General features: G+C 36.5%; 3 protein-coding genes and 1 long non-coding RNA gene across 4 annotated transcripts in view; all 4 read left to right on the top strand.

The window, feature by feature from the left end:
- The first annotated feature begins 301 nt into the window (after positions 1–301).
- On the top strand, positions 302–1,136 carry LOC107741646 (uncharacterized). Its single transcript, XR_001640219.1, has 3 exons — positions 302–382; positions 752–834; positions 992–1,136. It is a non-coding gene; the product is annotated as an uncharacterized LOC107741646 (long non-coding RNA).
- Positions 1,137–1,140: 4 nt separating this feature from the next.
- Positions 1,141–3,497, top strand: LOC107741643 (zinc finger protein RFP-like; the record flags this gene model as incomplete). The annotated part of the gene is made up of 6 exons (XM_016554398.1): positions 1,141–1,482; positions 1,580–1,675; positions 1,750–1,983; positions 2,064–2,202; positions 2,694–2,720; positions 2,850–3,497. Coding segments are annotated over 6 exons (1,386 nt in total), but the record flags the coding sequence as incomplete, so codon positions are not given.
- Positions 3,498–5,169: 1,672 nt separating this feature from the next.
- Positions 5,170–7,317, top strand: LOC107741642 (oxidoreductase HTATIP2-like). Its single transcript, XM_016554397.1, has 7 exons — positions 5,170–5,190; positions 5,391–5,513; positions 5,921–5,992; positions 6,385–6,522; positions 6,651–6,709; positions 6,868–7,051; positions 7,306–7,317. Exons 1-7 carry the CDS (start codon positions 5,170–5,172, stop codon positions 7,315–7,317), a joined length of 609 nt encoding a protein of 202 aa, XP_016409883.1.
- Positions 7,318–8,074: 757 nt separating this feature from the next.
- The window catches only part of LOC107741640 (protein arginine N-methyltransferase 3-like), a gene marked incomplete at its 3' end in the record, with an annotated part of 13,847 nt that continues 5,005 nt past the window's right edge, over positions 8,075–16,916 (top strand). Inside the window, exons 1-9 of the mRNA XM_016554396.1 lie at positions 8,075–8,142; positions 8,380–8,503; positions 9,479–9,561; positions 9,647–9,696; positions 9,782–9,887; positions 10,564–10,720; positions 12,314–12,458; positions 15,684–15,749; positions 16,272–16,393. Of these exons, the coding sequence (XP_016409882.1) occupies positions 8,085–8,142; positions 8,380–8,503; positions 9,479–9,561; positions 9,647–9,696; positions 9,782–9,887; positions 10,564–10,720; positions 12,314–12,458; positions 15,684–15,749; positions 16,272–16,393 (911 nt within the window). The remainder of the gene's footprint in view (positions 8,143–8,379; positions 8,504–9,478; positions 9,562–9,646; positions 9,697–9,781; positions 9,888–10,563; positions 10,721–12,313; positions 12,459–15,683; positions 15,750–16,271; positions 16,394–16,916) is intronic.

Raw genomic sequence — 16,916 nt, 5'->3', positions numbered from 1 at the left:
AAATAATAATTTGCCATAAAGATTTCACTAAAAAACAAAAAAAACAAAAAAAAACAATAATAGATGTCATGCGCCTTCAGTTCTTGGACTGTACATTTTTGATTTTATTTACTGATATATTAACTTAATGTGTAAGATTTATGTATTTTTATCTAATTTTTCAATAAATAGTAATTATAGTATAATCGACACTTTACATTCTTTTAACAACATTTTAACATCGATTCCATATCCATGAGAAAATATAGGAGGAGTTATGATATTTCTGCAGGTGACTGAGAGTTTTCAAAGTGAAACTAAACTGATACAACAACCTGGAGGGTCTTTTGAAACGAGATGATTTCGGACAGTAAAAGTGAGCACAGCTGATAGTGCCTGACAGGTACGTGATGAAAACAGAGTTTCATTAAACATGTCTGACTGATCTTGCTTTTTAAACATTACACAAAAGCATACCACAAGGCATACAAAGAAATCCGGCACTTCGGATTATGAGAACTCTAAAGAAAGAAGTGATCCGGACAAGTCAGACCTGTTAGTCTGCAAACTCAATTGCACTGATTTGACCGAACAACTTGAGGACTTTAATAAACCAAATATTTTACATTTAAATGTAAAACTTTTGCCATTTGATGCAAAACAATGCAGAAATCTTAAGGCTAAGGAGCAGACAGATGGCTTCAGATTTTGACACTGCAAGTTTCATGCTGGGAAATGAGATATGTGCTGTGACTTTTTCTTTTTTTTTTAGAAAGAGAAGAGCAATGGCAGGGTATTTACCAACATCACCAAAACCAGGAAAGACCAGGAGATGGAGTCTGGATGAACCTCCAAGTCAGGAACCCGTAGAATGAATTAGTGATATAATATGATAGAACTGTGATATCAAATGTAGTACTCTAATACTAATCTAACCTTTCTTTCTTAATAACATTTCTTGTATATTCAGTATTATAACAAATATATTTTAATTATATAATCCACATTTCAGCTCTGACATCCTCCAGTGGTGCTGTAGACGAGGAGTCTCCAAGTTCTGTGGATCTGGAAGTGTTGACGGATCCAGTCTCCACTGACAAATGCCTGAAAGAAAGTCAGCATTGCAGCTGCTTAGTGTGTAAACGGAAATACAGTAAAAGATCTGACAACACGATCCAGTTTGTGCAATATTTTGGCCTCAGAAAATCTGAAGTTCTCTGTGATGTCTGTGAAGAAACAAAGATGAAAGCCCTGAAGTCCTGTCTGGTGTGTCAGACCTCTTACTGTGAAACTCACCTGGAGCCTCATCAGAAACTGCATTTAAACAAACACAAACTGATGGACCCTGTGGAGAATATAAAGGACTATATATGCCAGAAACACGAGAGACCTCTAGAGCTGTTCTGTAGAGATGATCAGACGTATGTGTGTGTGTTTTGCACTGATGGAGACCACAAGACTCACAACACTGTTCATCTAGAGGAGGAGAGTAAAGAGAAAAAGGCATGAGTTACTAACAACATTAAAAATACTTTAATAATCTGATTTAAAATATCTAGCAAGTAATTAAATGTGTCTGGGTGTTCCCGTTTGTCTATAGACTCGTATGATGAAGACAAAGAAAGACGTGCAGCAGATGATCCGGGACAGAATCAAGAAGATTCAAGACATCAAACACTCAGCAGAACTCAGAAAAGTGAGAGGATGTTGATTATATTTAATGGGTAATGTTTAGATTTGCCTTAAAAAATAAATCTGATTATTTTGCAGAAAAGCACTGAGCAGGAGAAAGCAGCCAGTGTTGAGCTCTTCAGCGATCTGATCCGCTCCATTGAGAGATGTCAGGCTGAGCTGCTGGAGATGATGGAGGAGAAGCAGAGAGCAGCAGAGACACAGGAGGAAACACTTATTCAAGAGCTGCAGCAGGAACTCTCTGAGCTCAAGATGAGAAACACTGAGCTGGAGCATCTCTTACACACTGAGGATCACCTGCACCTCCTACAGGTCAGTGTCTCTCTATCTCACATCACAGGACAACACTCACACTCCTCATGCTGAGGGACTTCTCCTCTCTCCTGCTGTAGATTGATCCATCCCTGTGCAGTCCTCCACACACCAGGAACTGGCCTGAGATCAGTATGAACACTGATGTGAGTGTGGAGACTCTGAGGAGAGCTCTGACTCAACTGCAGGAAACTCTAGACGAGAAACTCAATGAATCTGGTAGGTCAATAGAAATACAGCACACACAATTTCTTTTGACAGCAGTCATGCTTTATCTAGGGAAATATTGTGGCTGAAGAAGGTGACAAATGCTCACCAAGGATGCAACAACAAATCATCAATACAGTTAAACATATTATTGTGAATTATTCTAATTTAAAATGACTACTTTCTGGTTTGATATATTTAATTTATTCCTGTGACAAAGCTGAATTTTCAGCAGCCATTACTCCAGTCTTCAGAGAAACATGATCCTTCATAATTCACTGTATAATATAATATCTCATCATTCTTATATGCTGTTTTGGTGCTCAAGAAACATTTCTAATCATTATCAATGTTGAAAACAGTTTTACTTCTTTTTTTCTCAGGATTCAATTTTTTTTCCCTTGCTAAATAAAAGTATTAATGACTTATATGACAACAAAATAGCATCATGGATGTTGGTTTGTCCACACTTGTTGATGTTTTATTATTATTTGCCTCCACAGTGTTGAGGGTGATGCAGCATTTTACAGGTAAAATTCAGAGATCACAGCTGAACATATAATCACTTGTACCAACTAGTTTTTTTTTTAAACATTTAACACTTTATCTAAATCTTTGTACTGTCAAGATTCATATGCTCTGATCTCTCTCTCTCTCAGTGGATGTGACTCTGGATCCTGATACAGCTCATCCATATCTCATCCTGTCTGATGATGGGAAACAAGTGAGACATGGAGACATTAAACAGAAGCTCCCAAACAACCCGGAGAGGTTTGATCACTATCCTGGTATCCTGGGAAAAGAGGGATTCTCCTCTGGGAGATTTTATTTTGAGGTTCAAGTGAAGGGAAAGACTGTCTGGAATTTAGGAGTGGCCAGAGAATCTATTAACAGGAAGGGACTGATCACAATGTGTCCTCAGAATGGATTCTGGACTGTGGCACTGAGGAATGGGAATGAATATTGGGCTTGTGCTGGCCCATCTGTCTCTCTGTCTCTGAGAGCGAAGCCGAAGAAGGTGGGGTTTTTTGTGGATTATGAGGAGGGTCTGGTCTCCTTCTATGATGTGGAGTCCAGATCTCATATCTGCTCTTTCACGGGTCAGTCTTTCACTGAGAAACTATATCTATATTTTTGTCTGTTTAGTAAAGGTGATAAAGACCAAAACTCTCCCCCAGTAATCATCTCACCTGCTATTTACACTTAAAAGAGGTTACATTTCTTTAAGAAGCCATTGTGTTGATGATATTCTTGTGCCTAGAAATTATAAGGTTATGTATCACATAATTATGCACTTTTGTTGTCCACGTTGTCACACCAAGTCAATTTTATTTGTATGTTTTTTTACAATACATTTTTAAAGCAGCTTTACAGAAAGTCATGATGATATCTTATATTTTTATGCCTTAAAGTTGCATTTAGCAGATTAGAGCTGGGCAGCAATATAGTTTACATGGTCATTATTGTTGTAGTTGCTACATTCAAAGACTGTAAACACTGTAAAGTGTAAAGATTTTATATAGCTACTCTAACGTAACATAATACCTCATTGAGTGGGGCTTTGAATGGCTGGATGCTCTTTTCCATTATTTTATTTTCTTTGGTTTGTAGACAACTGTGAATGTTCAGTTGTTTCTTTTTAAATTTTTTTTAAACAATTTTTTTTGATAATGTGTTACTTTACATTCGTAAAAAAACCAAAACCTGTTTACAGAAGTAAGAGCATTAAAATAAATCATTTATGCAATTATTAGCATAACTGGATCAGTGACATAATTGTATACAGTGTCCTCCAGGAATATTGTCACCTTTGATATATAGGAAAAAATTTAGGGGGGGGGAATGGCTTTACTGTTTATCCTCTTGCTGTTTTATTCAAAAAATATGTGGTTAAGAAATGTATTGATTCATCGATATGTTGTTCTTTTTATTTTCTGAATTTCAAAAGTTTAACATTTACTTAGATAACATTTACTGAACACTATCATATCAAACCATGCCATTTAACTACAGAAAGTGTAAACGTGTAAGGTGACCAGTGGTGAGGTAAGGCGAACCAGTGGTTAAGTATAGCCACATATCTATGAAATTATGCATAGAGAAACTCAAAAGAATGAGCTCAGAGTCAGAAACAGACACAAACCTGCACCACCACCACATAAGCAGCACTCTGAGCACAGCTTTGTTATTGAGAGGTGTTCATTTGCTCTGCCACAGTACTTTAGTATGTAAAGTCATGATTTTCACGTTCTGAAGTATTCAAGTGCCAGTAAAACCAAATGCAATCGTGCTCGTGCATATGCTTTTCCAAACAGCTGTAATGTTGCTGCATATGTATACGTTATGCGCAAGCGCAGTGTGAAACACCGGACGCTATAACAGGAAGAAGCTCCAGCGTATTAACTACCAAAGTCGTCTGTTTATCGAGCTTGGCATGAATATATTTGAGAGTAACTGGGGTAAAACCTTAAGCTTCTTCACTGTTTTTGTTGTGGCGCTCGCCGCTGTTTTATACTATCTTGAGAATTCAGAGATTGACGAGATCCCAAGGTGAAGTACGGACCACTATACATTGTCACTTCTATTACTTGCTTTGTCCTGCTTGTGCTGACAGTATTTTTTTTTCTGCAGTACATGATCTTTTTGATTCTTGCTCATAGTATGAACGACCACACCTCACGAGAATGGCAATTTTCCCTCTTGATTGTATTTAGATAAATAACATCATCAAATACTGAGAAAAACAGGTTAGACCATTTGAAAAAAAAAAAAAAAAGAACATAAAAATAGGGAAAAAATGTATGCGTGAAATATGCTGTCAAGTGGACGTGACTGGATGTAATTAATAATTCAATTCAGTAAAGTTGCTATTAATATTTCTCAGCAGCACCCTTGCTGGAACCGACCGTATTGTCACGTGATACTTGATACTTTTCTCAGCATTGCTCAGCATGGACAAATCCCATAGGTTGTATAAGGATGTTTAAAGATAGTTTTCTGGTGCGGCTTTACATTAGTATGTCAGGTAGATATTGGCATTAACAATTATAGACCTATATTTAGTGTACAAATATTACCAGTAAGACAATCGTGCTGAGATTTGACTGCGGTTAAGTGAGCTTTGAGCCGCCGAGCGCAGCTTTGAGGAACAACTCTTGACTTGAAGCAGTTATTACTAATAATACACCTGTTTATTATAGTACACCTGTGCAAATTCTGGAAAGGCGCTACTGAAGGAAATAGTGGAGCGAAACATCTTCTCCAGCATCACTCTCATTGGACGAAGGCAGTTAACCTTTGAGGATAAAGCCTATGAAAATCTGGTAATGTGCGTTTATGTACGTGTTTGGACACTTATTCAAGTGCAAATGGATAGTTCACCCAAAAATTCAGTCATCATTTACTCACCCTGAAGTTGTCTCAAACCTGTATACATTTCTTTTTTTTCTGCTAAACACGAAAGAATATATTTTCAAGAGTTTTAGTAGCCAAAGAGTTGACCCTAACCATTATGACTCACATAGACTGAATTTTAATTTTTAGGTGAACTATCCCTTTAAAGAAAGACAGCACAAGCAGTAACTGGCTCATATAAATCTAAATCTAGCATCATGTGTTTGCACATGCTAGGTGGCTTGATATTTTGTTGTTTAATGCAATTCAACTTACACTTTTTTTTAACGTTATCAAGGATTTTATTCTGACTTATTGTCCCTCTTGTTCTCTTGAGTACACCGAGGCTTTTCAGGGCCATGATGTTGGATACTGCTGTCTAGGAACAACCAAAGCCAAAGCAGGAGCTGTATGTTCAGATGTGATCATTTTGTGAACTGTATAAATGCATGAAGGATTTTCTCCTGATCCTTAGTTAGGAGTTTAGGCTATATTTTTTTCAACTCAATACATTTATAAATGTAAGAAAATGTTTGTATAATATTATTTGTATAATAAAAAATATGTTTTTCATGATGAGACATAAAATAAATGCTAACTAAAACTCAAATTAGCAATGCATTTAAGAACACTTTAGCAGCTGATGAACAAGAAAATCACTTTATGTTTTTGATAACTAATGATGCATTTGTGGAGAACCCTTTGTACAAGTTTACATTTCATGTTTATTTCCTGTGGTAAAGTTTCGTAATTGCATACTAAAAAACAACTTTTTGTGCATACATTTTGTATGGGCTACAGGAAGGGTTTGTGCGGGTGGATCATGACTACGTACTCAAGTCTGCAGAACTTGCCAAAGCAGGAGGTTGCTCACATTTTCATCTCGAATCCTCCAAAGGTGCAGACAAAACCAGCAGCTTTCTCTATCTGAAAACAAAGGTATTATAAACCCTGTGCCTTGTTAAAATGATATCACTTAATTGATTAACAGTGCATGGAAGGACAAGCTTGTATTTTGATGTAATTCAAGCCAATCCTTGTCCATTCCAACACTGCTGTATTTACAGGGACAGGTTGAAGCAGAAATTGAAGACCTGTTTGAGCGTTTCTCCATTTATCGACCAGCGTGAGTCCCGCTGCTTTATTTTTCTTAAATAAAATCTGTTGCAGTTTCTCTGAAGTATAGTTTGAGGTCATACATCTTTGTGTATGTTGTGCATGTCTGCCTTATTTTAAATCATCATTTGTTCTGTAGTTCATATATGATTGTTTTTTTTCTTCTAGGGTGCTCTTAGTGGACAGAGAGGAGAGCAGGCCGGCTGAGTGGGTGGCCCAGAAATTTCTTGGTGCATTCTCCTCTGTTTTCCCTACAATGTCTATTCCCATCACAGCAGTGGCCAGAGCTATGGTTGTGAACACACTGAAAGATGGAGAGGAGAAAGTGGAAATTCTCGAAAACAAGATATTAGTGCTCTGCATTCATCCCATCCAAAGTGCACACACACAGCAGTGAACACACACACCCGGAGCAGTGGGCAGCAATTTTTGCTGCAGCACCCGGGGAGCAGTTGGGGGTTCAGTGCCTTGCTCAAGGGCACCTCAGTCGTGGTATTGAAGGTGGAAGAGAGCGCTGTACATTCAGTCCTCCCACCTACAATCCCTGCTGGTGCGAGACTCGAACCCGTAACCTTTGGGTTACGAGTCCGACTCTCTAACCATTAGGCCACGACTTAGTGCTATGTTTCTGTGTGCTTCATTTGGGGTTCTGGTGCTTTTTCTTTTTTGTTATGTAATTTTACATTGCTCAGGAAAAAATTAATTATATCCATCCTTGAACACAACTATTGTGTGTATATAATTAAATTATTTTGTATGTAATGTCTGAAAAATGGATTAAAACAGTCACCTCTTTAGTCACATCTGAAAGACAAAAGCATTTATTTGCAGTATTAAACAGTATGACACATCATAGCACAGAAACAGTTCAGCAGCTATACTGTTCATCTGCATTCAGAATATTAATTTTTGAACTTGGCAGCTGATATGTTATGATCCAACTTTTGTGATTTCGTAATTCTTTAACCAGCATTGAAAGAGTTCATGTGTGCTTGCATAACTTATCCATTAAAAATTCAATTAGAGAAATTCCACACAAAAACTGACAATACTAATTTACACACTAGCCATACTATATAAATATAGTATTATTGTAAGCCTTACAATAACTGTACAATGTGAAGTCAAGGGGAGTCCAACGCTTTGACTGTAGGTAGTGTGTTATTATAAAACTACAAAACATAAAGAAGATAATGGGTTGTACCTGCATAAATGACTTTTTGATGCTTTGTTACTAACAAAGATACACAGATACAAATATGCACAAAGGATACAGAAAGATACACTGAGGTAGGCTATTTGACAGCTCAAGGCTTACGGTTACTACGATTAATAAAGAAACAGCGGCCTCACATGGCGACAGAAGGGAAGTGCACCAAATAAGAATGACCCGGATGAGAAAACTCCCAACAACAAGCGACTACAACATGGCAGCGTACACAGGTACACGTGAATGTATGAAATATGATGTACACATTTGTTTTAACTCATTTGAACTGCGTTACTGTAACGGTTTGAATAGTGCATCTTAAACATAGAGAAAATGTACTGCAGTTCGGCATTTTCAAATGGTGTAATTAACGGTGAACTCCTGTACAGTTAATTATGTCAGTAGTTCTCACCGGTTGTTTAGAAGGTGTTTAATTGTTATGGCTTCTGTAACTGTATCTTGTGATGCAGGTGATGATGACTGTGAGGTGTGTGATGATGTACCCGAGCTGTCCGACAGTGATGAAGAACAATGGCAGTCAATGGAGGAGGGATCTGAATGCATAACAGTCCCGTGTTTACTCTGTGACAGCAGGTAACATTCAGTGCAAACCATTCATGATGATGCTTCCAAAAAGAAAACGGAAAGACTGGAGACAGTTTTGTGGATTGTGATCTGCTCATGTTTGTTTCAAACGTTTTATTGTCAGAAACCGCCAAATATGATAATAGACAGATCTATATTTACATGTTAGCCATTTATACTGTGTGAGAAAATGTAGCATGTTATTTCCAAATGTAAATAATTTGCTTTTATATAGTCAGAAGAAATGATTAAAATGTCTTAAAATATTTACTTTTTTTTTCTTTTCTACTCACTATTAGTGTAATGTTAGATGTAGCCTATAAACCAAAAGATAAACATTTTAATATTTCAATTTAAGATAGATTAAATGTGACAATAGTGAGGAGAAACTAGAAGAAGAAATACAACACAAATACAAACTCTTTTTGAACTCATGGATGTCAGGAGGATAGACATGTGAACCAATATTATTTTAGTTTATATACTTTCATGTTTTGGATTAGCTTTTTTGTTGTTGTTGTATTTTTAGTTTTCAATTTAAGTTTTGTTTAATATTTAGTAAGTTTGTTATGCTATTAGTGCTTTTTTTCCTTTTTGAAGTTGAATGTATTTTTATTTCAGATTTAGTTTTAATTTCCAGTTAGTAATTTCAGTGCTTCAACGTATTTCTGTTAGTTGCAAGTGTAATATTTCTAATTTTAGTTTGGTTATTTCAGTATTTAGTTAAGTTTTTTTTTTTTCAGTTTTATTTCTATTGACATAAATGTTTTAGTAATTTTAAACTTGAACTATTGTAAATGTTTAATTTGCAATAATAACCTGAACACTTTGAATATTTATTTATTTAAAAGTAGCATAACTGATTATGGCTTTTGTGCTTTATGTGTGTGTGTGTGTGTTTTACAATTCAAGACATTCAAAACTTATCTACTAAAGATGGGCCTATGGTTTATTTTGTACTCAAGTATGTCTCACTTTAAACAGGACTTTCACCTCTGTGTCTGAAACAGTACAACACTGTAAGACAGATCATGGTGTGGATATTCCAGATCTTGTCCAAAAACACAGTAAGTTTTACAAACCAAGGACTGCTCAGTGTGCTGAGTGATGCCTGATGTCTCTAAATATAGATCTGATTTAATTCCTCACTAGGGCTTGATGACTATGGCTACATAAAGATGATAAACTACATTAGAACTACAGTAAGTATCTTTTAACACACACAGTTCAAGTGTATATTTGCGATATGATGACTTGACGCCTGAATAAGCTGTGTGTGTTTTGTAGAAATGTTCTGCAGAGAGTTTGGAACTTGCTTCAAATGGTCCATTGCCATGGGACAGTGATCAATATATGAAACCAGCTTTACCAGATGACCCATTACTGCAGATAGGTATGAGAATTATTGTTTTTTTTTGGTCTCATTTATTGTGACAAATTTCTGCTTTTTTCTATTTTAAAATGTAATATATAGTTTTTATATAATAATATAATATATATCCAACTTTAATATGTACTATAGAGCTGTGCGATATTTCAGTTTATATTTTGCAACGATATAAAGATTCACACAGCCAAGATTTGCTATATAGTATATATTGCTTTACATATGCAGGTAAAGTAGGATGTACTATATAGCCATCTTTCAGTATATTGCTGGGTGATAATATAGTTTACTATATTAATATACCAGCCATTACTTAAGTCTTCAGTGTCACATGATCCTTCAGAAATCATTCTGAAATGATTTGCTGCTCAAGAAACATTTCTTGTTATGATCAACTTTGTGCTGCTAAATTGTTTTATGAAAACAGTTGTTTTTATTTTAGGATTCTGTGATGAAAAGAACGTTCACAAGAACAGGATTTATTTGAAATCAAAATCTTTTGTAACATTATAAATGTCTTTACTGTCACTTTTGATGAATTATAAATTCATTCTTTGTGAAAAAAGAATCCTCTTACTAACTTAAGAACTTTTGAATTGTAGGGTATGGCAACATATGTGTAAATGGGAATATTTCATACGTGTTTGAAACACATTTGTGCTACTGGCTTACATTTTGTCAGATGTTGAAGAGTTGATCGAAGCTGCAGATGTGACGTTGAGCCCCGCGGCTGGTGATCAGGTGCCTCTTCTGCTTCAGAGAGCCAGACAGGCTGAAGACAGAGCTCAGAGAGCTGAGGAAGCCCTGGCCCGGGCCATGGACGATCTGCACAAACTCAAGTCAGTATAACATCAGCCTCACTCTTCGATATGCACTGCATCACTGTGGTTCAGATTTCAGTGCTTTTTCTCAAAGTATAAACAAAATAAGTGTTATTCAACAAATAATATTTATGCAACTGTCGTCTCTTTTGTTCAATTTGCTCATCTTTAGTTTGATTGCTTATGCTCTAGTTATTTATTCTTTATGAAACACAGTGTTGCTTATGCCATCTTAAACATGCCCTACCTGTTAGTATTAAATTCAAAAACACGTCATCCAGCGGACTTTTGACAGTTCCAGGGCATTTGTGAAAACTTCAGATTGTATTTATGCATCTTTGTATTCCTGCTCACAGATAGTCAGATTGAACCCAATGCATTATGGGTGTTGAAGTTTTCCTTTTTTTTGCCACAGCACTTTTTTCTGTTTACTTTAGTCATAGGTTTAGTCAGCATAGGTTTCTTTAGTCAGCATAGGTTTAAAAAAAATATTTTCCTGCATAGACAGAGAGTTTTTATTAAAACCCCATCTTGCCAACAGTGGATTACCCCTTTAAAGGAATTTGAATTTGAAAAAAAAGAAAGGAAGAATGGTTTAAAGGGATAGTTCATCCAAAAATGAAAATTATGTCATAAGTATGGCAGAATGATATAATGGGGTTCAGTGTTGTTTTGACCAAAATATTCTTCAAAATATATTATTTTGTGTTCTGCAGATGAAAGAAAGATTTAAATGAAAATTTTTTTTTAGGTGAACTATCCCATTAAATACAACTTTAAATGCAAGCTCTGTGGACTGGAAATGTGACATACCGCATAACCAATATGAATTTCACATTTCAGTTTTTAAATTATGCAATACACTTGTCCCACAGACTTGTGATAAGAGAGCATTACTGCAGACACATTCTCCTTTGTTTTTCCAAACTGAAGAACAATTATTTATAATGAATTATTTAACTACAGTATCAACTGTTGTTACAGTATGTCACAGATTCTGTCCATAGAGCTGAAGCTGTATATGAAAGGTCTCACAAAGATGCTTGAAAATCAATTCAAAATTTAAAGATTGATGAAAAGAACAAAATCCAGAACCCAAGATCAGTGGCAGTTAATTTAACATAGTAAATTCATTGCAACACTTTTCCCCCCCTCTCTTTAGTTTACATCTTCCTTTATGTTAGAACCCAAACCAAATTACTGACCTGACCAAGCAATTGCGATAATGGCACTGTCCACAAGCATTTTTTAAAGTAAAAAAAAAAAAGAAAAATGACCTTCAGTCGCGACTAATTTGAAAGAATGGCCCACTCTGAGTGTAAGCTCTGCAACTCCAATAGATGTGTAATGTATAAGTGGGTCCAGCAGGGTGCAGCATAGAGTTCGGTTTAAAAGACTATCACTGAAGTGGATAGAGGTGCAAAAAAAGAGGCGGGGCAATAGAAGTTAGTGATGGGGTAAAATTCCACTGCAGTGGTTAAGATTTTGAGCGAGCACTCACATGCACGTGCACGTGTGCTGGTGGACTGACCAAGCCTTCCTCTGTCTTAATATATATATATATATATACTGTATATATATATGTGTGTGTGTGTGTTTGCATTGCCCCAGATTGTTGGCACAAGGTTTAGTGCTGAACGCAGACACAAGTCGTGGCCCTTCACGCTCAGGGGCCATTGCTGAGTTGAGAGAAGAAGAAGACGAGGCCTACTTTAGCTCTTATGGGCATTACAGCATCCATGAGGAGATGCTGAAGGTACGTCTGTCCCCATCTAACATATATCTGCGGCCTTATTTGTTTGGGAAGGAGGTCACAGGCAACTCACACTTTGTGCAAACTCCTTAAAAAAAGATGCAATGGTTGGCTCTATGCAGCATAGTTTCATTATTCGCCATTATTTATTTTTCCCACATTGCAGTTTTCCAGATTTATTATTAGGATGTCATTGTTTGAGTGCTGTAACTGCAGTAAGGGAGGTTCAAGTGAGGAGCGTTTGGATCATCGGTTTAAAGGGATAGTTCATCCAAAAATGAAAATTATGTCATAAGTATGGCAGAACGATATAATGGGGTTCAGTGTTGTTTTGACCAAAATATTCTTCAAAATATATTATTTTGTGTTCTGCAGATGAAAGAAAGATTTAAATGAAAATTTTTTTTTAGGTGAACTATCCCATTAAATACAACTTTAAATGCAAGCTCTGTGGACTGGAAATGTGACATACCGCATAACCAATATGAATTTCACATTTCAGTTTTTAAATTATGCAATACACTTGTCCCACAGACTTGTGATAAGAGAGCATTACTGCAGACACATTCTCCTTTGTTTTTCCAAACTGAAGAACAATTATTTATAATGAATTATTTAACTACAGTATCAACTGTTGTTACAGTATGTCACAGATTCTGTCCATAGAGCTGAAGCTGTATATGAAAGGTCTCACAAAGATGCTTGAAAATCAATTCAAAATTTAAAGATTGATGAAAAGAACAAAATCCAGAACCCAAGATCAGTGGCAGTTAATTTAACATAGTAAATTCATTGCAACACTTTTCCCCCCCTCTCTTTAGTTTACATCTTCCTTTATGTTAGAACCCAAACCAAATTACTGACCTGACCAAGCAATTGCGATAATGGCACTGTCCACAAGCATTTTTTAAAGTAAAAAAAAAAAAGAAAAATGACCTTCAGTCGCGACTAATTTGAAAGAATGGCCCACTCTGAGTGTAAGCTCTGCAACTCCAATAGATGTGTAATGTATAAGTGGGTCCAGCAGGGTGCAGCATAGAGTTCGGTTTAAAAGACTATCACTGAAGTGGATAGAGGTGCAAAAAAAGAGGCGGGGCAATAGAAGTTAGTGATGGGGTAAAATTCCACTGCAGTGGTTAAGATTTTGAGCGAGCACTCACATGCACGTGCACGTGTGCTGGTGGACTGACCAAGCCTTCCTCTGTCTTAATATATATATATATATATACTGTATATATATATGTGTGTGTGTGTGTTTGCATTGCCCCAGATTGTTGGCACAAGGTTTAGTGCTGAACGCAGACACAAGTCGTGGCCCTTCACGCTCAGGGGCCATTGCTGAGTTGAGAGAAGAAGAAGACGAGGCCTACTTTAGCTCTTATGGGCATTACAGCATCCATGAGGAGATGCTGAAGGTACGTCTGTCCCCATCTAACATATATCTGCGGCCTTATTTGTTTGGGAAGGAGGTCACAGGCAACTCACACTTTGTGCAAACTCCTTAAAAAAAGATGCAATGGTTGGCTCTATGCAGCATAGTTTCATTATTCGCCATTATTTATTTTTCCCACATTGCAGTTTTCCAGATTTATTATTAGGATGTCATTGTTTGAGTGCTGTAACTGCAGTAAGGGAGGTTCAAGTGAGGAGCGTTTGGATCATCAGCTCTCATACTGCAGTACGTCCTGGAGAGGGCCAGTGATTGGTGTCTCCTCCAACTTGCATTAAACGACGGTTTGCGTCAGAGTCTAAACTCTGCAGAGGAGAGGCGAGCTGTATGGTGCAACGCAAGTGCTGACGCCTTTTACTGTCCACCGAAAAATGATGCCATTTACCGTCACGAGTCAGATGCCGCGATCTTTAACCCTTTGAATAATGCAAAACTTTCCATGTTAGGAAAGTTAAGTGAAATTTTCCATCATCTGTTTTTTTGTCTGCATCAGAAGGTGCACTCAAATAAGTTTGATTTGAAAAAAAATTCAAGTTTTCCCTTCAGAACATCAAATCTTACAGGAATGCTAATGGAATTTCTGCCATAATTTGAAAGCATTTTTTAATGGATAAAAGTGTGGATAAAAATCAAATCAGATCCTACTGGATAAACAGAGATTCTGAAAAATCATTCTAATATGCTGATATAGTGCTCAGTTATTATAATATCATATTATTATTAGTTATTATTGATACTAAATTATTAATCATGGTTCTTATCATTGTTGAAAACAGTTTTTGCTGCTTAATGTATTTTGTGGAAACAGTTATGAAAAAAATTTCAGGATACTTTGATGAACAGAAAGTTAAAAGAACAGCATTTATTTGAAATATAAATCTTTTGTAACATTATAAATGTCTTTACTGTTACTTTTTATCAGTTTAATTTGTTTATTCTTGCTGAGTAAAATTCTTTCTTTCTCTCTCTCTCTCTTTCTTTCTCTCTCCCTCCCTCTCTTTCTTTTTTCTTTCTTTCTTTCTTTCTTAAAAAAAGATATTTTAAATGTTATAATATTTCACAATATTATGTTTTTATTGTATTTTTGATCAAATAAAAAAATTATTCCAGACTTTTGACCAGTAGTTTAGAAAAATGTTCAGAAAAAAATCTTCAAAATGTTTAAGCTAAATGTTTAACCATACAAAAAAGAGTATGTAAGAGTAAGAGTATTGTTTTAATAATTATTATTTTTACATGTTCTGGTTTAAACCGATATAAATGTAATGGCTCTCGTCTGGATTGTAAATAGCTTCCAGCATCATGTATGTTCTGGGTGGTACTTATTCTGATTGGCAGGTTAATTAGCCATTTCTGGCTGAAATTCTGCTGGCAAAGCAAGAAGTGTCAGGGCCAGTTTCATTTGATTTTTCATCTCCACTCCCAACAACAGCAACCTCCTCCCCTCAAAAAAAAAAAAAAAAGAAAAGAAAGAAAGAAAAAAATCATTACCAGTCACACATCCTTTGAATTGCTTTCTAATTCAATCTTGACTCTGTTAAAAATTAGATTTTTATGTCATGCTGCTTAACAATTGTTAATTTGATTTCCAGCATGCTCCTTGACTGTCAGCTTTAACTGTGGATAAGGCGTTAAAATAAAATTTTTGCTCTGAATGATTGGATCATGTTCAGCGATTTCTCTCTCATTGGGATGGGTGCGCTCTGTCTTCTTAATGGAAAGTAGAATGGTGACACTGTGTCATTGCTTAGGACTTTGGTTGTCTCTTTTTTCGACAGGACAAGGTGCGCACTGAGAGCTATCGAGACTTCATGTACCACAACATAGACGTCTTCAAGGACAAGGTGAGTATGGGCTTCCTGAAGCCCAGCCACTTTAGCATTTCTAAGTGTTGTAGAAAAAGCTATGACAGAGTAATGATTGCGATGACAGGGCTGATTTAAAAAAAAACTCACATTATACCAAGCTGCAGTATTTTTTTTAAGGGGGGGTTCTTATGTGTCAACTGCAGTGGGCTGATAACAGGATAATGGTGCTTCAGCGCACACACATAACATACACCACAGCTCATATACAAACCATTAATTTTGCGCTGACATTGGCTAGATCAGCTTTAGCCGGCCGCGGTTGAGCATGGATACCGAGGTGACGCGCTGAGCTGGAAAGAAAAAGGTGAAGTGGGGGTAGACGACGAGAGGCTTATCTCGGCCATCGTGGTCCAGCCAGTGGACTTTAGCAAATAAGGGTTAGACCCTGTCAGCATGATAAATGCCTCAGGTGCCATTATTACACATCTGCACGCTTAAGATGGCACAGACAAGCTGGCATAGCGTTGAAAGGTTACGCGCTGCTCCTTTAACCCGCAGGTGGTGCTTGACGTGGGATGTGGTACGGGAATCCTCTCCATGTTCGCCGCCAAAGCGGGAGCCAGGAAGGTCATTGCTGTCGACCAATCTGAGATCATCTACCAGGCCATGGACATTGTCAGGTGAGTCAACATTGCACTGAAGAAATGAACAGGTTCTTGAGTATATTAGAAAGGCCCTCTTGGCTAGGCCTGTCGCAATAATCAATATATCGACTTATCGCACAATATATGTACATGACCTCAATAATTTTTAGTTACGCAATATATCGCCCATTATATTTACTTAAAAATTTATGTCACCATGTTTTTTACATTCCACTTGCGCCTGTGTCTTTTGCAGCTTCTCGTACATAACGTGGTGTAGTCATGAGGTGCTAGTTCAAATGTAAAAAATGCTTCTACAAAGATATGCATCTGTGCCTTTGTGCATACAGACATCTGACTGCTAAGTAGTGATTGTGTTTCTCAGCAATAGTGTGCACCTTCAATTTACAGAGAAAAGAAGGTCAGGGAAAAATCTGTAGATGGAAAAATCTCCATACAAGTTCTTTGTGCATTTTTCTTTTCTACTTGTTACTTTGCACGTTTTGTTAGAAAATGTTTATTTAGTATTTATTCAGGTTTTTTAAGGTATCTAATATTT

This window comes from Sinocyclocheilus rhinocerous, unplaced genomic scaffold (genome assembly GCF_001515625.1).
Source record: "Sinocyclocheilus rhinocerous isolate Xijiao unplaced genomic scaffold, SAMN03320098_v1.1 scaffold5091, whole genome shotgun sequence".
NCBI classification, from domain to species: Eukaryota; Metazoa; Chordata; class Actinopteri; order Cypriniformes; family Cyprinidae; genus Sinocyclocheilus; species Sinocyclocheilus rhinocerous.
Note: the sequence above shows the minus strand (reverse complement) of the source record. Positions and strands in the feature narration are given on the sequence as shown.